Source organism: Rhineura floridana, chromosome 4 (genome assembly GCF_030035675.1).
Source record: "Rhineura floridana isolate rRhiFlo1 chromosome 4, rRhiFlo1.hap2, whole genome shotgun sequence".
NCBI classification, from domain to species: Eukaryota; Metazoa; Chordata; class Lepidosauria; order Squamata; family Rhineuridae; genus Rhineura; species Rhineura floridana.
Window position 1 is genome coordinate 49,646,705 of NC_084483.1, and position 25,474 is coordinate 49,672,178.

The 25,474-nt window shown below is 42.0% G+C and overlaps 1 protein-coding gene across 12 annotated transcripts in view; it reads left to right on the plus strand.

The window, feature by feature from the left end:
• Positions 1–15,045, plus strand: part of FAM83B (family with sequence similarity 83 member B) — a 63,699-nt gene extending 48,654 nt beyond the window's left edge. For all 12 annotated transcript variants that reach the window (XM_061622986.1, XM_061622973.1, XM_061622979.1 and 9 more), the window contains 2 exons: positions 7,294–7,418; positions 12,047–15,045. In XM_061622986.1, the coding sequence (XP_061478970.1) occupies positions 7,294–7,418; positions 12,047–14,477 (2,556 nt within the window). In that variant the 3' untranslated portion in view covers positions 14,478–15,045. The remainder of the gene's footprint in view (positions 1–7,293; positions 7,419–12,046) is intronic.
• Positions 15,046–25,474: the final 10,429 nt, after the last annotated feature.

Here is a 25,474-nt window from a genome sequence, read left to right on the forward strand (position 1 = left end):
TTTCTACACTAGCTTTAATATGATGGAAAACCCTGATCCCACCACCACCGCTTTTTTGCCAGAGCTGCTCCTGAGGGTTGGGTGACCCCCTGGAACAGAATGTGCAATGACTACAGAGGTCTGGAGGGAGGATTGGTGAAAACTGGGTGCCTCAACCTGCATGAGTGCAAAACACTTTCTTCTAAAGCAAAGCCACACCTGGATACAGCAACTCCATTTGTATGCTTCAGATTATGTGATTTCCAAAATTGTTTCAGTATAACTACATTTTAAAGAGAGAGATTTTTGGTGTAGATATTTTAAACGGCACACTGTTTCATCTTTTATTCTTTGCTTTTGTTGAAAATTTCTTAGCCATTATGCAATGTATGTACTATAAATACAAAAATAGCTATACAAAATAGATGCATTTATCCAGAGACCTGTATACACCAGAAAGCATACAAAAATGTGCATCTTCCAGATTGCCTTATTTTCTTATTAGTACTTAAAGGGAAGTCCAGGCCATTGTGACTGAACATCATTCTGACCTTTGCCCCTGATATGCTGTGGTAATTATATAAACCATGGGGCACCAACATGGTGCCCACAGGTGCCCATGTGGCTACAGAGGCCTTCCCCTATGCCCATGGAAGGTTTCATTCCCCTGCTTAAATTAGCTTGGAAGAAGCTGTCATTAGCCAATAGAAGGCTTCTTTCAAGCCTAACTGTGGTACACTGGCAATTTCAGGAGGGTTACATATAGGAAGGGAGAGTTGCAACATTCATGTAGTGCCACAACAGTTCCTCTGGTCAGCAGATGTCTGGGCCTAGAAAGGTTGGCAACCCCAGGGTTAAACAATATTAAAGTTCTATGACGGTTGGCAACCCCAGGGTTAAACAATATTAAAGTTCTATGAATGCGCCTATGACATCTCAGAGGTAGTTCCTCCATTTCAGTATATATTCATCTACAGAAGAGGTGGATAGATTTCATGTTCGTGGGACCTGTTTTGTCTTTTTTCTAAAATTCAAAGATCCACCAGCCAGAGCCAGGTGTAAAATGGTGGCTGGGGAAGTGGAGTCAATTATCTACTGTGCCCCATAAGCCACATGCTGGAATAAATTGCATATATGAATACAAATCTACATCTGTGAGTACAGGTCTACATCTGATTTATGGCAGATCAGGAATTTGAACACATTTCTAATACTGGCCAGCAGAACTGCACAAACACATGTTCAAAGGCAACCAATTAATATTAATATTTTATATTATCACTTATCAGCCTCTGTGTTCTCTTTTGTAAGAGGCTGATAAGTGATTAGCGCAAAGCCAGCCATGGTAGTAAATTATCATTTTTTGCTTGCAATTTTAGTTACTATTGTTAAATGATTGGGAGTCAGAAACCATGACTGATCTACTGCAAGTCAACCAGAAATCTACCAGTAGATCCCAAACTATCTTTTGCCCACCCTTGATGTACAAGATTAGTCTTTTTTTTTGGCTCTGCAATGAAGGATGGCAGAAAGTATAATCTATTTAAATCCAGAAGTTTGGTATTCTGTAGGAGCAGGATAGTGCTAATGGTTCATTTCGGTTCTCTTCTAGGCCTTGAAACCGTTCTTCAGAAGTAACCTCTACATTTAATAGGAATTACTTCTAAGAATGTGTGAATAGGAGGAAGGGTAGGATAAAAAAAAGAGCATTAAGTTAGATATCAAGGAATGTTCTATGTGGGTTAGTTCAGTTGTAATGCCAAACCATGATTTGACACTACATGAGTGAACCTTGTGCTTTCAGTCTTCCTTTTCACCTCGTTTCCCTCATCCTCACACAGTCCAGTTCCATGTCTTATTTCCAAGTTAGTGACAGGCCATACTTTGCTGTCACATCAAGAGCTATTCTTGTGCAAATGATAGGTTTGTCCTCAAATGAGAATTGCAAACCATTGTTGTCCCAGTTTGGATGAAACAACAAACTATGGTGTGCTGATAAGTAGGAAGTAAGGGGAGGACTGATGTCATGTAAAAGAAAGCATGCAAACAAGGCTTGTTGACATTGCTTGACTTTTTAACAGAACCAAGGCTCTGTGTATGATTGTGGTTGTGTGAAGGTTCTTTCCTGGAATTTTTTTAAAAAACAGCTTTCTAGATGAGTTGAAGAAGACTGCTAATTCAGAAATTTTGACAGGTAGTAGAATACTGGCTTAGTATATATGTGTGTCAGTTTGCATTATTGCCTAATAGTGGATGGTTCCCAGAAAGAAAAATGAACCTTAAGCACAAGAGATTTGTATGGCCAAGATGAACAGCTTGCCAGTGGAAATTGTATGTTTTCTAAGCTATAATTAATTTCCAGCATTTTTCCTACTTAAAAGATTACAGTTGATCCTGTGTCTATATTTACTCAGAAGAAAGTCTCATTGGATTCAATTAGGCTTGAGCTCAAAGTGTGCATAAAATTTCAAATCCTGCAGTATAATCCTAAAATTGTTTACTCAATCATACATCCTACTGGGTTTAGAGATGTTAACTCACAAGTAAATGTGCTTAGAATGGGAGCCTGGATATTTTAAAATTCTGCATATTCTCTTACTACTCACCGTTATATCATCCTAAGCATATCTACCTGGAAGTAGGTCATAGTGATCATATGCTATGCTTTGAGAAAGCAAATACCTACATTAATTCCTAAACCTTTCCAAAGGAAATACTCCAGTTTGTGCTAGATACCAAAATATCTATTCAGCCTTTAGAAAATGTTTTTTAAATGTGGTAAGAATATTATAACCTATTTTGGAACACTTAGTCAGCATGCAGACACTCTTGTATGTAGTGAGTATTGAATAGGCAAATCTACTAGGTTATGGTGCATACCTTTTTAAAGCCCCTCATTGCCCTGGAACCTATGTATCTTAGAGATCACCTCACAACATGAGTCCTACATCATCTCTGTGCTGCATGTCAGGCCCGGCTGCATGTCCCTGTACAAAGTTTGAACACTGATTGCAAGGCAATTTGTGTAATGTCCCCCCGGGCCCTCTGTGGCGCAGAGTGGTAAGCGGCGGTAATGTAGCCGAAGCTCTGCTCACGGCCGGAGTTCGATTCCAACGGAAGGAGGAAGAATCTCCAGTAAAAGGGGTCGAGGTCCACTCAGCCTTCCATCCATCCGTGGTCGGTAAGATGAGTACCCGGCATATGCTGGGGGGTAAAGAAAGGCCGGGGAAGGAACTGGCAATCCCACCCCATATATACGGTCTGCCTAGTAAATGTCGCAAGACGTCACCCTAAGAGTCGGAAACGACTCACACTACAAGTGCGGGGACACCTTTACCCCCCAGACTGTGGAATGCATAATTTGGTGGTTCTTGTAATTGCTTTTTATAGCTGCCTCCATTGTACTGCTGATTTTACAATTTATTATGAAGCACTTTGAGCTTTGGAAAAGGCACCATATAACTATTTTAAATATATAAATATAATGTTATGAGTAGAGACCCTATGGAAAGGACCAATGAGCCCCTAGCTCACCTCAAAGTCTTTACTGAATAACCCTAACTAAAGCATATGTGTTAGCTTCATAACAATGGACTGTCCCACAGCCAAAGCCTGTATACATGCATAAGCTTAGGGACTGACTGCCTTAGGAAGTAGGGGCATGGATATGTTAGACGGGTAGGGAAGTGGGTGAGATCCTAGCATAACACTTTAAACAACTATGTCTGTCTTCTCTCGAGGGGGAGGCTAATGGAGCCACTGCTGTTGCTGCTGCAGTGAAACAACTCTTTAGTTTTGGCATCTTTGGGGTTCAGGGGCAGATAGCAGCAAAAGCAGAGACCACAAGATCATTCTGTCTGCCATCTCCATGGAGCTAGACAACAAAAGAGCTCCCTAGTGCAGCCACCATGCAGCCAGTACACACTGGGATCTCCAGGGAATGAGTTGCCATACAGCTTCATGTGCAGAAACAAGGGCATTGATCCTTGAATTGAAGGATAGTTCTGTACCCTTGCTTTGTGGAGCTGGGCAGCATATGAGGAAGGTCTGCGGAGTAGGAGCATAGGTACAGTGTCAGGAGTTGGCATCATTGAGCATCTGCTGAGGCCTACACCCCAGCAGGGGCTCCGCTGTTAACCCCAAGTGATCTCTGTACCTGCTACTACTTCTGCTCCATGCTGTCATTGTCTGTTCAAGCAGTGACAGGAGCAAAAAAGGAGCAGAAGCCTTCAACTCCCTCTGATGCGGGTTGGTATGGAAAGGTATGCAAGTGAATGGTCAGCAGCAACTGCAGTGAAGAGGAACTGGGGCTACTTGGGGAGTGATGGCCCCCTGAGGATATCTTGCCCAAGAGTCAAACAACACCTGGACCCAACGCTTTGGGGGAGAACAAGGAGGAGAAAAGGAATCTTCTTCCTCACCTCATCCCCCCCCTTCCACCCATGTGAATCATTGCAGGTCTCCATGTTCTTAATTTATTTCCTCTGAAGATGCACAGAAGGTTATTTTTGCCCCATTAAAGAACTTCAGTGACTTAGATTCTAGTGCTGTTTTATGTTCTGATGGCTGTTTTGATTCAAGAAGACAGATTTAATAATGTTCAAGTGGAGAAATCCAAGGACTCCCATTTTCAAGCTGCCAGTGATATTTTGTGAATACTGGTTGTATGTTGACATGGAAGAGCTGGGAGATACTGAAGCTGCATCTCTGTGTTGGACATTGGACATTGTGGTATCATTGCACTGATGTAACACAATTGCCCTTATTCAGGATGTTCCTGTTTCTTGAATAGGTTATAAACATGTTGTTCTGTTGATTTTACCCCTATAAGTCACTTACGTTGTGCTTTTGTAGCAAACTGTATGCAATTACAATGGATCAGGTGAATTAGGCAGGTTTGTAGTTCACCAATTATTTGGGTGGAACCAATGAAGCAACATTAGTTGCTGAGTGAAGCTCTTTATTAGTTATATGAACCATTTATCTATTATTAAATAAAATAATATTTTATTATTAAAAATAAACAAGTTACTTAATGGGGTAGATTCAACAGAACAACATGTCTATTATCAAATTATTATTACTAAAAAAAAGATTTATATACCACTCTTCACCAGTGCTTCCAGAGTGGTTTTGTAAAGCTAAACAAAGTAAAATACAATAAGAGCCAATATAAAATACCTTAAAACCACAGCGAGAAGAGCAGTGAGACAATAAAAAGCCTGGCACTAGAGTGATAAAACAGTAAAACTTCTTTGCCTGGGGAAGGAATTCCATAAACAAGGTACTGTGCTCTCTCTCTGGTCACTGCCTACCTCATTTGAGACAGCAGGGGAATCCAGAAGAGAGCCTCCAAAGATGACCTTGATTCACAGGTAGGCTGGTATGGAAACATGTGGTACTGGGATCCCAAGCCAGGTACAGTGTTAAAGGTAAGCACCAGTGTCTTGTGCTGAGAAACAGATTTACAGCCAATGAAGTTCTTTAAGAACTAGTGAGAAATGTCTCCAACAGTCAGCAGCCTTCCAGTTTCTATCTTCAAAGGCAGCTCCACATACAACACATTACAGTAGCTGGTCCTGGATGTTACCATGCCGTGCATGTATGGTCAGGCTGGTACATATATAGTTGTGTTAAGAGGTTAAAGGGGCAAAAATGCACAACCAAAGGGCAATGCAAAGCAACACACATAACAACACAACCAGACAGTTGTTAGCAAAGGCAGCAACTATAGGAAATGCTTTTCAGGCTTTGTAAAAGCACACATCCCTTCTAAACACACTAGTTCTTCCATATCCCTATAACCTAGCAACCCCATTAGGCATAACTGCAGATTCTACACATCATGTGGCACTTTCTTTACCAAGCTGGTCATTATACCTCTCCAGCACAGATGCAATTCTCCCACTTCAGTCCCTGAGCAGGGTCATTGGTTCACTTTGGCAAACATTGAGCCTTGACACTTTATAACTTGGTTAGAAACAAGATGTGCAAATTTTCCTCTAAGATATTGCTAGAATCCTAAATATGTTTACAAGGGAACAGGTCCCAGCAGACAGAACGGGTTTCACTCTGAATTGCACTACATGTGGGATTAAAATAATGTAAGCAGATTGCTTTAGCATACACTCTTTACAGGATATTCTGCTATCTTTTTAAATGTGATTTTCCCTTCCTTTCTCTCCTATAGTGATTCAAGTATTTATTGTTTGTTTGTGGAGAAAGTGAATAAAGAAGTTTTTCTCCCTCTCGTAATACAAGAACTCAGGGTCATCCAATGAAGTTGAAGGGTGGGACAGACAAAAGGAAGCACCTCTTCACACAGTGAATTGTAAAACTATGGAATTCACTTCCACAAAATGTGTTTGCCACAATTAAATTAAAATAGATTCATGGAGGGCAAAGCTATCAGTGGCCACAAGCCATGATTGTTATGAACTATCTCCAGGATTTGAGGCAGTGTGCCTCTGAATATGGTTTGCTGGGGAAATGGCAGTGGGAGAGGGCTATGGCCCTCATGTCCTGCTTGTGGGGTTCCTAGAAGTATCAGGTGGCTTGGCCACTGTGGAAAACAGGATGTTGGGCTAGTTAAGCCTTTAGTCTGATCCAGCACGGCTCTTCTTAAATCCTTCTATTGTTACATGCAGTACCAGAGCACTATGCTCACATCCTACCTTCTGAAAGACAGACAGACAGACACAAGCTATTTTATAGCCCCAGCAGAAGTTAATATAGATATTGAACTTAATATAGCTACAGGCGGGCCCCGCTTTACGGCGCTTCGCCTTTCGGCGTTCCGCTAATGCGGCGACTTTCAATTAGGGAAAGTCCCTACTTTAAGGCGCTTGTTCCGCTTTTATGGCGGTTTTTGCTCATCGTGCGCCATTATCGTCAATGGGTTCCGCTTTTTGGTGATTTCCACTTTTTGGCGGCAGTCCAGAATGGAACCTGCCGTATAAGCGGGGCCCACCTGTATTTCTGTATATAAATAGCATTGACTAGATCAAAGTGATACAGTTTCCTTGTGTATGTAATAAGAACTGTGAAGTATCTTAAGGCTGCATTCCTAATGCATTCCCACTTATTAAGGACTTAATCAGATTAAACACACTGGAACTGTTTTCCGAATGAATATGCTTTGGATTGCTCAGTGCATGATAGTTTCTACAGCTGCAACTCTCTGCACCTTTACATCAGGTTAAGTCTCCTAGTTTTACTCAGAAGTAGAGCAGAGGCATAGGATTGAGTTGTAAATTGTTCAATATTTATATTGAAATATTCTGACTTTTTCATACAATTGCTCATATTTTTCAGAACATGAGGGTGCGCACAGTAAAAGGACAAGATTATTTCTCCAAGTCAGGGGCAAAATTCCATGGAAAAATGGAACAAAAATTTCTTCTTGTTGACTGTAAGAAAGTCATGTATGGTACCTATAGGTAAGAACCTATGTACATGTTATCTATAATTTATGTATCTTCAATACAATGTTACTGTGTGTTCTCGTCCAAACATGTCATTGATGTGTAAGGGAGGAACATGTGCTAGGGTCTTGAGCCAAGGGGCATGGTGTGCCATGGGGATAACTGAACCTTTCTAGTATGGGAGATTAGCAATGAGATGAAGAGTCAGGATCAGAACAACCAAATAAACAGTTTATTACAGGAGTAAAAGATTATTTACAGAGGCAGCATCCAGACTGGACCGGCAACTGTGGGGCTAAATCTATTCAGGGAATTGAGATAGCTTAAGAAGGAGTATTGTGCTTGTGCTATATAGGAAGGCTGGAGAGAACAGAAAAGCTGGTTATAAAAAATGAGAGAGGAAGCCTACAGGGTGGCAGATAGGAGGAATAATTTTAAAAAATCACTGGGAGATAGCATGGGTAATCTAGAGAGAGAGAGAGAAGTCAGGATTTTTAAAAAAATTAGGGAACAGATTTTACCTATCCCAAGCAGAGCCAGAACAATGGTTCTTCTTTTGGAGGATGCTGAGGATCCCAAGATCATCCTTGGACCTAGGACACTGGAGTCACTTCTACTATCTTTGGCAAGTCTGTGATGGGATCTTGTGGAAACAGAAGCCTTTCAGGTCCCTTTAGCCTGAGAACAAGAAGAACCTTGCTGGATCAAACCAAAGACCCATCTAGTCTAGCATTCTGTTTTCACCCAGGGCCAGCCAGATATCTACAGCAGGACATGGGCACAATAGCCCTCTCCCACTCAGCAGTTGGTATTCAGCCTTGTGCATACTAAGGCTTCTTAGGGAGGAGCTCAAGAGGAGAAACACAATTTTTTAAAAAAGAACCCTGACTGAAATATGATGCAAAATAATAACAGAGGCAGGGAAGGACTGGGGAAAGGGGAGGAGAACAAAAGTGGATGAGCTAACTAACCATGACTGCACTCCTGAAGCACTGAGCAAAGTTCTAAATTATCAGTGCCCTCTTAAGGGTTTAGTTGGGGGGGGTCTTAGATGAAAGGGAGACAAACCACGTTTTCCCATCATGGGTACTGAGTGTGAAGTGTGGGGCACATAAGGGGCTCTGTGTGCATAATTGGGGGGTGATGGTTCCTAACCCTAATGGATGCTAATGAGTACTGATCACTGGCTAGGTACTGTAATGTCTTTTCCAGTACATCAGGCATGAGCATCTATTCACCACGGCTGTGCAATGTCCAGTCAGTGAGTTGGAGATCAGGAGGAAGAAAAGTATTTGTTTTTTAATCTCACACATTTTCATAACTAGCAAGGGTCACTCCTGGAGAACATGCTAGCAGTCTTATTCTGATTCTCCAAGCCACAGCTTAGTTTGCCGCCTTTTGAGTCAAGGTGTTCAAGGAGGCACTCAAAATGGCAGTGAAGCTGAGCGTGTTGGTAATTTTGAATACTACTGACATCTTGCCGTAATTTGCATTATTTGCTGTTTATATAGAAAGAGAGAGGGAGAGAGAGAGAATGGTAAACCACTTCTGAATACGGCTTACCATGAAAACCGGAATCAACTTGAAGGCAGTCCATATCCATATATATATTATATAACTATGAAGAGGTGTCTGGGAATCTCTGTGGCTGTCCATTCTCCAGGCAGTTCCTTCCATGTTTTAAATGAACATGTGTAGTGAGAAGCAGGACCGTGTCCACTGGCCATGCTTCCAAATTTGGTAGAGCTGCTGGTTGTATTCCTGACATAAATGTGTATGAAAGGGCCCCTTTTGCATATTCACCTGAACATGTGGAGATCAGGGACATGGCCAGCAGGCACAGGCCTGTTCCCCCTTCCATGTGTCCAGTGAGTGCATAGAGGAGAACTAACGAACAGGACTATGCTTCTAATGCAGAGTATGAAAGTTAGTTCCTAAATAAGACTCTTGGAATGCCTTTAAATAATGAGCAGTCTGAAACTTCACTTTAAAGCAAAATATGTGGACAAGTTCTACTAAACAACTAGGACATAGTTTGTTGTTATGTGCCTTCAAGTCAATTATAGCAACCCTATGAATCAGCGACCTCCAACAGCATCTGTTATGAACCACCCTGTTCAGATCTTGTAACTTCAGGTCTGTGGCTTCCTTTATGGAATCAATCCATCTCTTGTTTGGCCTTCCTCTTTTTCTACTCCCCTCTGTTTTTCCCTGCATTATGGTCTTTTCTAGTGAATCATGTCTTCTCATGATGTGTTCAAAGTATGATAACCTTAGTTCCATCATTTTAGCTTCTAATGATAGTTCTGGTTTAATTTGTTCTAACACCCAATTGTCTTTTTCGCAGTCCATGGTATGCGTAAAGCCCTCCTGCAACACCACATTTTAAATGAGTTGATTTTTCTCTTATTCACTTTTTTCACTGTCCAACTTTCACATCCATACATAGAGATCGGGAATACCATGGTCTGAATGATCCTGACTTTAGTGTTCAGTGATATATCTTTGCATTTGAGGGCCTTTTCTAGTTTTCTCATAGTTGCTCTCCCCAGTCCTAGCCTTCTTCTGATTTCTTGACTATTGTCTCCATTTTGGTTAATGACTGTGCCAAGGAATTGATAATCCTTGACCAGTTCAATGTCCTCGTTGTCAACTTTAAAGTTACACATTTAAAGTTATACATGTTTAAATTCCACTAAAGTCAATTAAGATATTAGGGTCTCCAACATGAGCACTGATAAAAATCAATTTCACATAGGGGCCTGTCCAAATGAGACCCTCAGCTACATGGTTTTTAAACATTACAACTTGTACATGGAAGCACCAGTAATAGAAACATTTTTGTTAACATATTGAGGGAAGGTAGCACTTGTACTGGCCCACTGGTACATGTCAGTGCACCCTGGACTGGGCCCTTAAACCAGAAAGTGCTTGGATGAAGTGGTCAGGGAATTTCATGTCACTGCTCAAAGATTTCAGTCTCTCCTTATCCAGTGGGCTCCAGCTTAGATTATACTTTCAATGTGGTTGCTGTGGGGAGCATACATGATTATTGTGAGAGCAAAATTAACATCAATAGTAGCAGCAGTTTCTGCTTCTAAGAAAGCTCAGCGTGGCTAACCTAGGACATCCCATAGTGTCTCATGCAGAAACTGATCAGGTCCATATCTGCTTTGCTTAAATAGTTTTGCAGCATTGGGTGCTCCCAGCTCATTCACTGGGCCTATTGGGTAATCTCATGCATGCCATCCTGGAATTCTTTTGAAGGAAAGATTAATAATTATTATAAAAATAATGATATTCAGGATCATCCCAGGATTTATATGAATATGTCATTCTAATTGTTTCCAGTTTATTGTTGGAATGATGATTATTTAATGCATAGATCTACAAAAGAATAGTGTGTTATATATATAATGTTTGCAGTAGCCCTCCAGATCAATGATTTTTAATTTGCTTCTTTTTTTGTACATTCAGATGGGACAGAGGAGGTAAGGTAAATTACATTCTCTTACCCTCAGATTCCTGCACAAAGTGTACCTTGGCATAATTTAGGCATCAAAGTCAGATTGTAAAAATATCACCAATGCAGCAACACTGACTGTATTGAAGATTTCTGCCAAAGCAGTATTTTCTAGGATTGTGTTTTCCAGTTGATTTTTTTATAGAAGAAATAGTTGGCCAATTTATACATCTGTCAAGTGCTGTGAATACAAGGAATTAGAGAAGGGGGATGTCTGTGGTTAAAAGCATCCCAGCAAAAACACAACATATTTTAAACAAAATAGTTTGATATGATTTTTAACAACATGAACTTTTGAAAATATTAGTGAGGTTGTGATGATATCTGTAAATACTTGTCCCACCAGGGTCATGGTAGGTAACTACTATATTTAATGTAAGATATCTTTGAATGGTTTCTGTGTATGGTATATCCGGTGGAGTATACAGATATAAAATACTGTTCTAGTTAGCTGGGTGATTTAAATGTATTTTTCCCCATTCTCTGTAGACAACAGGGTTTTTTTCTCATTATAATCTTGTGTCTGAATTGCAGTTTAGTTTTTCTCAATTTATCAAAGTCAGGGTCTGCTTTTGGAACTCTTTTTTAAAAAATACTTCATTGTGTTATTTTTGGGAGCTACTTTATACCCTTCAGTTTAAGACTTTTGCCTTTTCTGTATGGTGCTTCTTATCAAGCGAAAAGACACGTCTGCAGGATATGATGCCCACATTTGTCCACACACTTCATATATAACACAGTAGTGAAAAATGGTGCCATCTCTGCTATAGGCTAACATTATATATGTCAGCTTCCCCAACCTGGTGCCATCCAGACATTTTGGACTCCAACTCCCATTAGCCTTAGCCGACATTGCCCATAATCAGGGATGATGGTAGCTGGAGTCTAAAATGTTTTGGCGGCACTATGTTGGCTACTCCCATTTTAGCCCATGTTGGTAAAAATAGGCATAACACCCAATACGGTTCTCCAGCTTTAGACATCACTAAAAATATATAGTCTTACAAATCCCCATGCGCATTTCATATACACAAACCCTCATTGTGTAATCCATCACTAATTAACAAGTGTTTGCCTGCTCCTGATTTGGATTACTAATTGTCATTTCTTCATCTTTCAGTTTTATGTGGTCATTTGAAAAAGCGAACCTCAGCATGGTCCAGATTATTACAGGACAACTTGTTGACTCTTTTGATGAAGAGTTTAGGACATTATACGCCCGCTCTTCTGTTCCCAGTTCATTTGCTCCAGAATTAGTTAGAATTAATAGCCGCCTAGCGCTCTGGGAAAATGATGCATACCAGCATTCGCACTCCTCTTTAGCTTCAATTTCTAGTCAGCGTAACCCTTTTGGCAGGCACGACAAGATTCACAATTTTGATCCCACCTTTCTGAAAATACGAGGCAGATACGGAATAAATGACACTGACAAGTTCGGTGCTAGAAACCAGCCTTTTCAAAAAATACAGTTCACTCCAGGTTTTCATATGCAGAACAGAATCCAACAGTATCAGCCCAATGAAATAAATGAACATTGGAAAAGGCACAGTTATGCAGGGGAGAAACCAGAAAGGACTCCATACTTGATGCTCAACAGAGCAATTAATCGGGCAAATAATCAACCACATATTTGGAAAGTCCCATCTGATAGTCTCAGTACTGGATCTTCATTGCACGGAAGTTATAAAAATCACAATGTGCCTCAACAGAGTTTAGCTGATCGGCTTCCACAGCCAAAGCTCAATATTGCAGATAGGAACTCAATTGTACGAAGATCTTTCAATGGAACAGACAGTCACATCCGCTATCTACAGCAGAGAATGCCAACCCTTGAACGCACCACAAAATCTTTTCTACGTAACTGGCGCATTGAGTCATACTTAAATGATCAATCAGATTTTCCAGCAGACTCAAATGGTTCAGCCATAGGTGACAGGTGCGAGGGTTATGATGCAGCAGAAAACATCAAAGCCCATGCCCTTTATGCTCACTCTCGCCTGCGTTCCTCATTTGTTTTTAAGCCAACTTTGCCAGAACAAAAAGAAGTAAACAGTTGTGCAAGTTCTTCAAATTCAACTATCATTGGTTCCAATGGCAGTGAAACACCTAAAGGGACACCAAATCATGTTCCAAAACTAGAAGATGTAGCTGATGATACTGATGCAGTAGAACCAAGCACTAATGTTCCATTGGAACCTGGTGTAGTAAAAAACCACAATGTGCAAATTTCAGAAGATAAAAAACCTAGTACAACTCCACCTCTTACTAGAGAGAAGCCTGACTACCTACATTCAGCTGTAAGTACAAGCAGACCAGTAGAATTTCTGAAGAACTATGAAAAGGAAAGTGTACTGAAAAGGCGAAGTTTTCCAATGTTTGACAATTCAAAATCTGCTTTGGATCATGGGGATAACAAAGAGGCATCCAGCTATGTGTATAGCACGCTAAATAGGAATAGATTTAGGCAACTGGCAGTTTTAAAGCCACCTCCGGAGGATAGTCTAAAAAACACTAAAAGCTTACACAATGTAGCCAATCATCTAGCACACGAGAATAAAAACCTCAAAGATGAACCAAAAAGCTCCCCCTCCACCACCAAATCCATCTCTGTGGCTGTAATAGTTGAACCTAGCAAAGATGACCCTGACAAAGATGCCTCACCAAAGAAAGAGAACAAGAATTCCCCAAGTTTCCTGAAAAAAGGGTCACAGAAACTAAGGTCATTGCTTAATCTCACACCAGACAAGAAAGAGAGTCTGTCAAAAAACAAAGCTCCTGCTTTCTACAGAATGTGTAGCAGTTCTGACACTTTGGCATCAGAAGGTGAAGAAATTCAAAAGCCAAAAATGGCTGAAATAAAGATAGACTGTTCTCCAAGAAGAAAAAGAACCTCCTCATCTAATTCACAGGGCAGCATACATAAGGGTAAAGAGGATGTTGCTGTGAGTCCAAAGTCCCCCAAATCTCCTAAGTCCCCCAAATCCCCCAAGCCTCCAAAATCACCAAAATCTCTAAAACCTCCATCTGATGAAAACATGAAAAGGGCCCCTGTTGTGAAACCCATGGAAAGTATGTTGTTAGCGGTACCTCCAGGTGACCCATCTGCTCCGAGATTTAACACTGAGCAAATTCAGTACCAGGATGTCAGGGAGCCACGGCCAAATGCAGGCCGCGAGCGGGTACCACCACCGGCTCCTGCTATTCCTCCACACAGGGTCAATGCAGCGACGACGCCTCGTCCATCAAACACAAAGCCTAATGATGAGCTACTAAGGTCTCGCTTGAGTGAAAGGCGTGTTTACAGTCGCTTTGAGCCATTTTGCAAAGTGGAAAGCTCTGCTCAGCCAGCAGAAACTCAGCCAGCAACTAGCACTCCAAAAACCAGTGCTCAATTCTCAGAGACAAATAGCAAGACCTCCAGAAATAATTATGGAAGAAGCATTCCGGTGGCTAATTATAACCTTGGTGTGTACCAACCATTGCATCCAAATGAAAACAAGTTTCGGGGAATTATGCAAAGGTTTGGGAATTTTATATACAAAAACAAATGAATTTATATATGGATTTTTTAAAAAACAAACCTGCTGTAAATAACAAGTATAGACTGGGCAGCTTTTGTAAAGCTTAACTCAAGTTACTGCAAGGGTTAGTACACTGGTGTACATGTATATAATTTTGTGCAGACTAGAACTTTTGTTCTTAGGTTCAGCATAGGTTTTGGAATCTGACCTGTTTATATGTATTTGCTTTTTTATGGAATCCAAGGTGTACTCAAATTCACCTCAGTGCTAACCATAAAACATTTATTTTACAAATCCTAATACCAGGTGGCAAAACATGCCAAAGGAAGCATTTAAAAATCTAGGTAAGGTAGAGCCACTCTTGATATTTTAAGACCTTTCCGTACAATCACTTGCACAATAAATACTAATTTGTTATTCATTTTTTTACATGCAGTCTACGTGTCGACTCTCGAGGTTGTGCTGCTTCTTGGGGAAATATCCCTTTTTCTGAACATATTTTTGTAATGGAAAGAAGCAACGCTCCTCTCCTCCAATATTGTTAGATCAAACTGTTAGATCAAAGCAATAAACAGAATCTCCTACTTTTTGAATACCATATTGTGTTGCACTTTTTTGCAGAACATTTGATACCTCAGATTTGTTCTTTGACAGATTAGTGGCATACTTAATTGTTTACATTTTTTAAAGGAACTACTCCCTATGCAGCATCAGACCAAGTATCCATTTAAGCAAGCACTGTGTTGCAAGCAGGACATGCAACAAAAGGTTGTAGTGTGGAATGCTCCTGTTCAGCCTATTGCATTCCTGTTCAGCCTACTCCATTCCATTTCCCCTACCATTCAGAATGCTGACTGACTGCTTTGGATGGAAAACATCTTTAACTATTTTGGGGGCTAGGGTTCTTCGTTCTACATTATAGTTGTTGTTTTGTTCTAATGCATACTTGGGTTTCCCTCTTGAGTGTGGATGATGTCATTTTCACTACATAAAGACTTGAACTTGGAGACGTGAGATTGTTGTATGATAGTAGTCAGCCTGATGCTCCTGAAAAGCTGACAAGCAGACCAAGATGGAGATAGCGATCACCTAGCAGTAATGAATTAAATGAATCCTCTATGTGTATCTTCCCATTCTCCAAAGCTCAAGGTGGTATATGTGGGATTGTCCTGTTTGATTTGCGCAGGCAGAAGCAAAACCATCCCACCTATCTTCTCCATGCTGAGTTTCCCCAGACGTACAAAGAATAACAGATCACCTTTACAGCTGCTCCATTCCCAGCTATCCTGCTTTACAGTCCAGGAACTCCTAGGCTTTGGGGGCCCTCTGCAGTCTACATATTTAGAAATATTATGTAGTACAGCCTTCCTGAGACTGGACTTCAGGATTTGAGACAGAACCTTGAAATGTTTGATCTCCACTTGCAGACTGAAATAATATGATGCTTTTTCATGCCATGGCTCTCTTGAGTAACAAAGACCTAATAGACTAATTAACCCAACCACCTGCTCTTTACTCACCCACCCACACCTGCCCCCATGCTTTCCTCTCAGGCTGCAGAGGCTTTGCCACTAGTTTGTATTTACATCCTTCCTAGCCAGTAGTCCTGGGTCTCCAGGCTTCAGTAGATGCCACAAAATCACACACAGATCCATCTGAGCTGTTGAAAGTTTAGGACAAGTCTAGGAAGCCTCTGTTTATTTACCCACAGGCCCTAAGATGGTGTAGCACCAGGATAACTAATTATTTATAAATCTCAGGAGATAACCCCCACGCTTGCTGGTTTCAGGGTTTAATCAGAATCTTCAGAGCTTTGGCGTTCTCAGGGTCTCTAGGGGACGGAGCCCGAAGCAAGGAGGCAGGCTGTTAACTCCAGGCCCGTTTGTATCTGCTTTCTACTCCACCACTGTAACATTTAAGCTTCCTAGGTTTTCCAGCATGTTCTTCCTATCTCTTTCTGTGACAGGAAAATGACTGAAGGCCAAAGTACTACCACAATCAGATCTTGCATCTGGAGAAGGGCATTTTGCCAAGTATTTTAAAAATTATTTAAATTCTAAATATTCTAAGCAGATCTGGTTTTCTGCTGTTTCTGACTACTGCTGTTTTAATACTGGTTTTTTTAATGGAATTTTTATGTTACTGTTTGCGTAACTGCTTTTAATATTGTAAACCGCGCTGGGATAATGACAAAAGGCAGTTTTATTAATAGACTAATCAGGGCAGCAGCCCTTTCTCCCACACTGTTTTCCCAACTGAAATCCTTCTCCCAAAATTTATGTTTAACCTGTATTGTCTCTTCCCCCACCGCACTTTGCTTGTGAAACTAATAGCAATTTTGGGAAGGGTGGTTTATACTAGGAAAAAGGTGCAGGGGGAGGATTAAACTACCCCTCCCCTAGCACTAGGCTCAGATCTAACTCAAAGCCTCCATAGTTGTTTTTAAATATTTTATTTATTCTGCAATTGATACCCTTACATTCTTTGCTAAAATTAAAATCGAGGTGGCTTACAAATAAACAATATTAGCTGCAACAAACATTTAGAAATCCTAACAAAACAAAAGTATCTTTATGTTATTGGCAACAGCGGGCTAAAAGCCTGTCAGAAGCTCTGACTGAAGCCCAAACAAGATGTGATGTTAGTAATGCTCTAAGCATGGGGGGGGGGTAACCTTTGCCACCATTCAGTTTGAGTTCAACCATGCCTTTAATCTGCATTGCAAAAGTCATTAAAATGGATTTGACCTTTTTTTGGCAATGCAAATTGCAGGTATAGGATACCCAGTCTGGATCAGGTTTGTAGCATAGGGCAAAAGGGGTTAAAGCTCATGGAACCCCACCACCACCACAGTGCTAAGGTCCCAGTCCAGATCACGCCCCACTGCACTGGCTACTTGGGAAAGAACAACCGTCTTGCCCTTAAGTTGGAGGAGCTACACAACTAATGTCATGTGTTGTTTGACTCTAAAAAATGCCCCCTGGAATAAAACACTCTTAAAAGCCCATTTAAAAGCAGGCAAAGAGGAGTCCATCCTCTCTTCGGAAGGGTATTTAGGTGCAACAACTCTCTTGTGTCCTCACCAACCGCACTTCTGTTGTGAAGGCACATCCATACACCTCTCCGATTCTGAGGTTCTGGATGTCTGGCAACACACACCCTTTTCAGAAATCTGCAGTGATGATGCCACGGTATTAACATTTTGGGAACTGAGCAAAAGAGCACTATTCAGTATTTCAACAAACAGGTAACTTTCTACTAATTTAAAGTGAGGGAATGGGAACTGATTGTTTTTACACAATACTGAAAGAGACTAGAAAGACAGGAAAATCAAGAAACAAAACAGGACTGATTTCTCCCAGTTTAGGATAAACTGTATGTAAATTAATAAAAGACTCAGTTACTAAGATGGCGCACATTTTTATAGAATGTCCCTGTTATTCTTCGCAAAATGTGATAGAGAAATATATTTTGTTTAATATGAGCAAATTCTACCAAATATGTTGTCATATATTTCTTACCCATGTTTCAGAGTTATACATACTGTTGAGTAAAGCAGGAAAAAATAGTATCCTGTATAGGAATCTGCCTTGATTTGTCATGCTTTGGAAAAGGTTTATATTTTTCCTGAGGAAAATAAAATGAAATTATCTTGAAGGAAAAGCTGTACTTTAGTCCTTGCATAATTTTTACAGGTCTGTCATCAAAAAATGAGGCTGGAAATCCTTTATTGAAGGGGCAGTGTTGATTTAAAAAAAAATATCTGGAGGGGGGGCACCATCTATAAGTCTTTTTAAAACGCTAAATTACATCAAATTGTCCAATTTATTCAAAGCAGAAAAGGGAACCTGGGAGGTGTGGAAAGTTGTGATACAATTTTGTACTGTGCTCAGAGAAGTGATAGGAACACTGGAAGCCAGACCATTGGTCCAGCTAGCTCAGTACTGTCTGCCTACACTCACTGGCAATGGCTCTCCAGGATTTCAGACATGAGTTTTTTCTCAGCCGTACCTGGAGAATCATGCCAGGGATTGGACCTGGGACTTTCTTCATGCAAACCATGTGCCCTTTCACTGAGCTACGGCCCCTTCCCTTTGCTGAGTCATGGAATAATTAGAAGCAGTGACCAAACACACACTAGCCATTTGGGCAAATGTATTTATTGTTCCAATCAGGGCTGTGGAGTCGGTACGCCAAACCTTTGACTCCGACTCTATTTTTCTACTGTCCGACTCTGACTCCACCCAAAATTGCTTCCAACTCCACAGCCCTGGAAAGGGCTGTAAATGTCTTTTTAAATTGGAAGCTCTCATAGGAGCATTTTTATCACTGCCTGAATATGCGCTGATCTTGGCATCACAGCATCTGGGTCCTGTGTCAGTGTATGAAAAATGTTTTCCATCTTGAGTTATGGTGAAATGCTCAAATACAGCTGACTTCATGGGAAGCTTCTTTGACATTGTGAATTTATATTTTTTTAAAATTGTCAATCAAAATTTATTCTGAAGTTGGAGTCAGTACATTTCTTCCCACTCCGACTCCACCCAAAATTGCTTCCAACTCCAACTCCACAGCCCTGGTTCTAATAGGAATATCTAAAAATTCATCTTAATCCAGTATAGGCAGCTTATGAACAATTTAAACTTCTGCATGTTGTTCATACCATCAAAAGGTACAGCATGAATGGGACCTATGTCAAGCACTTGGTGTGAAAGTGTTGTATGGCAGAGGTAGGCAAAATTCCTGGTCTGACCATGTGCCTCAGAAGCACCTTGTTTGTTTGTTTTTAGGGACTTGCTGCTTAGTAATTTTTGTTTTTCATAAGGCATAATATTGCCCTGCAAGTGTATGCCCCCCATGTGCCAAGCCACTATTTTGCATCTGTCTCTGGTAGTTGGCCTTCAGTGTTCTAGCGAAAAAGAAAGTTGATGCTTAAGTCTGAAGACTGCCCACCCCTGTGACATGGAACTCCTGTACCACTGCATAAACAGAGATGAATGGCAGTTACCACATGCCTGGGGAAGTCAGGAAGAGGTGGTCCCAGGCATCCCTTCTTGGCTTGCATATGGGGCTTGCTAGGCTATCCATTAGGCACATTGGCACAAGCTCATCGGGTTCTGTTCTTGGGGATGGCATCAGCATTTTGCATCCCAGGCTAGGGCCTTGGCAGTTTCTGGCCCACCATTTCAAGTAGCACCAGACTGCTGTATCTAGCTACCTTTTAAATTGCCCACAGTACCCCCAACCTGGCATCACTCTGGGGCATTGTGGGATGATAAAAGAATAGTTAGAGCCAGCCTGATGATGTCAAGTGCAGACCTGCTTGGAGCATTGCTACCACAACCAGGTAAGTCCTTCAGGGCTCACTGACGAAGGAACCCACCAGAGGGCACTTTGCATAGCCCCCCTCTCAAACTCTGAGGTAGCCCTTTGACCATTCTATTCCCCAGACTCTATCTTGGAGAACATATGCTGAAACTATGAATAATTAAAGCTCAAAATGCTTTTATTATTCAGAAACACTCTCTACTCTGATGTTGACCCCCACCTGGGAGAAACCCATCAAAGCCCTTTTGGAACATAGGACTTCCCAACTGGCATGCCCTTTGTTGTGATCAGACAAAGATAAAGAACATATATGCACCTAGCAACCTCGTGCTTGACATTGCTAGGGAATTCTATGAAACCAAAACATCAGAGCAGTTTTGAAAGGTTGAGGCTGTTATCTTGATTCAAAATGGTGGCCAACTGTATCCAAAAATAGAAAAATCTGCTTCTTGATCTCAGGGACCATCATGCAAAATGTGGTTATGATACCTTAAGAGGTGTGCAGATGCATGCAGAACACAAAAACAATTTTCCAAAATATATAGCAGAAGACGATATAAAAAAATCATATAAAAGCTTCAATTGTGTAAATCTTTAACTTATACCTTAGTTTCTGTAAAAACAATCTCCTTTATAGGCCCATGCATGGTGAGGCAAATGTTGTAGCCCACTGCAGCTGAGGCCAGGCTTCCTTTTTGTATGGCCCAGTGCAGCTGCCAGTCTTCATTATCCTCAGTACCTCTGAGCCCTGCAAGACGTTGATGTGGATAGGATCTAGACACCCTGGGTATTATAAGGAGAGAATTGCTATTTCACTTTCATGACCTGCTTGCGGGCTTCCCACAGGCACCTAGTTAGCCACTGTGAGAATAGGATTCTAGACTACATTGGTCTTTGGCCTGATCCAGCAGGGTTCTTATGTTCTTATTAGTAAGAAAAGGTGGTGGCTGCAACTGCCTCGCTTGGTGCTTCTCTTCTCGGCACTGGGCTTAGAGGCAGAAGTGGCTAGCCCTCCAAATGCTGAGGTACAACTCTCATCATCCCTGTTCATTGACCCCACTGGATGGGGCTGGTGGAGTCCAATGATACCTGGAGGGCCACAGGTTCCCCATCCCTGGTTTAGGGAGTAATGAGAAGTTGGAACTGTATTGTTTTCAACATTGCCATCCATCCCCGTTTCTGCCGACCACAGCTGCCCATTGCAGCCACCTATCAACATCTGGCCCCTGGTAAGCTTTGAGGAAGTGGGCATCAGAGGATTCCTTGTTCAGGGCTCCCTAAACCTGCCGCTGGTCCTCTTTCTATAGCACAAGGGCTGAATCCAAAAGGTCACACTCTTTTGTGAGCAGAGAACAGGGATCACTGCATGGCTGTCTATGCTATGGACCTAGGATCCTGATTCCCCCTCCTTGTATCTCCTTTCCTATGGAGTCATGTGGGCCCCCAATTATTTTCTTAAAGATAATTGCAACAACTACCTATTCAGTGCAGGAGATTCTCTTATGCAGTGTCCAGACCAGTCCCTGCTGCAGCCAACTGTCTTTGGATTAGAGCCAATGTATCACTTTCTTTTTTATAGACTAGCTACTTCAAAATGATAATGGTGCTAATTTATAGAAGCTTAGAAAAAATGGGATTTGCTATGCTCATTCTCATACTCATTTTGTTATATTCTTATGTGCAACAAACCATAAGGTTATTACTGTTTGCAGTGTAATCTAAAAATTTGGGAAGCCAGAATCTAGAGAGAATTTATAGAAAAGTCCCCCCTGACCCTTAAAAATCACAACTTGCTTTGCCAAGTCAAGTCAAGTATCTTTATTACGGTCAAAGACCAGCCAATAGTATTTTATGGACTTCAACAATGGTTTAATACAGAACTCCTTTAAAAAATGTGGAAAATAGTACCAAAAATGTCTTGCATTACTATGCAACAATAAATTTTAAAACTGTGCCACTAAAATGGAGCTTTTTTGGTTGGTGTAATAAAGGTTTTATTAGCACTTATTTGAATTACATACTTAATCCACCTTTTCAGTTCATGAATAACACACCAAGGAGGAAAAGGGAAGATAGACCACTCAACAGCCCGCTGTCAAGAATTTGCACGGCACTTTGCAGATAAAGTCGCTCAGATTCGCTACGACTTGGACGCTAAAATTGATACAGTCTCAGGGGATGTAACTTTGGCCCCTGCTTGTCCAATAATAATGGATTCCTTTCAATTTGTACAGCCTGAGGATGTGGACAAGATCCTTGGAGAGGCGAGAGCCACCACATGTCTGCTGGATCCTTGCCTTTCCTGGCTTATCTAAAGTGCCAGAGGGGGACTGGCCGAGTGGGTGAGGGGAGTAGTTAATGCCTCTTTACAACAAGGCAGAATTCCATCGTGCCTAAAAGAGGCAGTTGTATGACCTTTGTTGAAAAAGCCCTCCCTGGATCCCTCTATAATGGGAAATTATCGGCCAGTCTCCAACATTCCATTTTTGGGCAAGGTAATAGAGCGTGTGGTGGCCGCCCAGCTCCAGAGATTCTTGGATGAAACAGATTATCTGGATCCGTTTCAGTCTGGTTTCAGGCCTGGTTACGGGACAGAGACAGCTTTGGTCGCCTTGGTGGATGACCTTCGCAGAGAGCTGGACAGGGGGAGTGTGTCCCTGTTAATTCTACTGGACCTCTCAGCAGCTTTCGATACCATCGACCATGGTATCCTTCTGGACCGCCTTGCTGGGATGGGACTTGGGGGCACCGTGTTACGATGGCTCCATTTCTTTCTGGAGGGACGAACTCAGAAGGTGGTGCTGGGGGACTCCTGTTCGACTCCTTGGCCGTTGACCTATGGGGTCCCTCAGGGTTCAGTTTTGTCCCCCATGTTATTCAACAACTATATGAAACCACTGGGAGAGGTTGTCCGGGGGTTTGGGGTTCGGTGCCATCAGTATGCGGATGAGACTCAACTCTATTTCTCCTTTCCACCTAAAGCCAAGGAAGCTGTCCTGGTCCTGAACTAGTGCCTGGCATCAGTGATGGACTGGATGAGGGCGAACAAATTGAAACTAAATCCAGACAAGACAGAGGTGCTCCTGGTCAGTCGAAGGGCAGATCAGGGAATAGGGATCCAACCTCTGCTGGATGGGGTTACACTCCCCCTGAAGACACAGGTTCGCAGTTTGGGTGTGCTCCTGGACTCAGCTCTGAACTTGGAGGCCCAGGTCTCGGCCGTGGCCAGGAGTGCCTTTGCCCATTTAAGACTGGTGCGCCAGCTGCGCCCGTTCCTGGAAATGCCTGATTTGACTATGGTGATGCATGCCTTAGTTACATCCCGTTTAGACTACTGTAACGTGCTCTACGTGGGGCTGCCTTTGAAAACTGTTCGGAAACTTAAACTGGTACAAAGAGCTGCAGCCAGAGTGTTAACGGGCTGGTTACAGGGACCATACAACTCCCTTGTTACAACAGCTCCACTAGCTGCCAGTTTGTTTCCGGTCACAATTCAAAGTACTGGTTTTGACCTTTAAAGCCCTATACGGCCCAGGTCCAGGCTATTTGTCAGACCGTATCTCTCTGTATGAGCCTGCCCGGGCCCTGAGATCTTCAGGAGAGGCCCTTCTCTCAGTCCCAACACCCTCGCAAGTGCGATTGGTGGGAACGCGAGATAGGGCCTTCTCAGTGGCTGCTCCTAGGTTCTGGAACTCCCTTCCTAGGGAGGCACGAATGGCCCCCTCCTTGCCATCCTTCCGTCGGCAAGTAAAGACTTTTTTATTCCGACAGGCTTTTGGGATAGAAGGTGTTTAGGATTGGGTTTTACAAGGCTTGTTTCATATTATTATTTGTATTATTTTAAATTGTTTTTAGATTTTTAAGTGCCTTTTAAGGTTTTTTAAGGTTGTGCATTGTTTAATTGTATTTTAAATTGTATGTTTTTCTATGTTTTTAACTACATGTAGTTTTATTTGTAAGCCGCCCTGAGTTCCAGTTTGGAAAAAGGGCGGGGTAAAAATAAAGTTTCATTCATTCATTCAAGACGAACAGGATGAATGGGAAATCAAAGCAGTTTTGCCTTGATACAAGCTTTATTTTCAAACTTGGGAATTTATAGCATGGTTGTTGTTAAAAAAAAAAAAGGTAAGGCCATCTAGAGTTCTGGGCATCACATTTTAGGTAGTGTGTTGGCCAAGAGGCCAAGAAATGCATAATCTTTATTAAATTAGTTTTTCTGGCTTTGAATGCTAGTGTGTGACAAAGATGTGCTACCCATTCAATCTTGTGCACACTAAAAAGTGTTTCTTGTTTCCAGTGTTCTCCATCTAGTGGGCATAATGGCCATGTTCACACATAACGTTAAACCACAATTTAGCATAACCATAGTCTAGCATTACATAGATGAGCCTGAGTGAAGCATCGAGCTCACATGCTCTCTCTCCTGTCCTGCACAGCTAAGAGGAGGATTTGGGCAGTTTAATTTCACTTTAAAAGAATCCCAGCATAGTGTTGTATTTTTTATGTACTTGTTTATTGATTTTTCAAGAAGACAATGTATATAAAGAAACAAGAGTCAGACTGGTACACCCTTCCCAATCCTTCCCGTGTCCTTGAATGTCTAGATTTCTTGTTCCATGTTAAGGTAAGTATAAATTCCATACTTGTTTGGATGTTCACACAGTGTGACATAACAGTTTAGGGAGCAATCGAACTTGAGTTTACACTGGGCTGGGGGATGTTGGATGTGGCAGACCCCTGGCTGAGCTGGCAGGCTTCTGGCACTGCTGGGCTCTGCCGGCAGAAGCCCCCTCATCTCGGTTCAGCTGCAGTGGTGCCAGGACCCTGTAGGCATCACCAGGGATCCAACGGGGATGGCCAGCCTGGCAGATGGAAGGCCAACAGAATCTGGTGGTAGCCCCCAAAATGGGACATTCTCGGGGTGTGGCAGGGGACGAGCTGCAGGGGGGACTTATACAGCATCCAATTATCCTTCGGAGTGCTCCTGCAGGTCCTGATCCAGCCCTAAGTTCTGTTCGCAAAAAGGCCTGTGCAGTAAAATTATTCCAATGGTGGCCTATGGGGAGTGCTGACTCCCCGGTAGGCCTGTTCATGGGAGCCAGCTCTTCCCTTCCATCTCCCGCATGCAGCTCCCGATGAAGCCTGCGTTCAGCCAGGCCAGCAGCTCCCGAATGGGGAGTGGATGCTGCGGAGCTTTCCACTGGCTCCTCCACCACTACCCCCCTCCCATCATTTGGATTGTTCTGCCCATGTTGTATTTGAACTAGGGATCCTGGTTTAGAACCCACATTGGTTAACAAGCCAGCATCAATAATCCAAGATCTGAAGTCAGCTTGTTATGAAACCTACAAGAGTTTGTTTAGGCTCATGGTTTTGTGTTATGCAGGAACCAGTCCAGTATGTAAACCAACCCTCAATCTAGAGTAAACAGGTCATTTATAGCTCCAGGCAAGCAAAAGCTCAGGGCACACAGAAACAACAGAAGGTGGAGAGCTCCCTAGCTTTTAGGGCTTAGCTACACATTACGCACAAAGGTATGTAACAAAAACCAAAACACCTGCTTTTCCTTAGAGGAAAAAATGCTCCAGAGAGGGTTGGAGCAGAGAAGTGGTGAGTCTCTCTGTGTTTAACCTTTTTCCTGCTTGCCATTTCTACCAGCCCCATGGGGTTCTAAATGTACATTTGGAGAGACAGAGTGG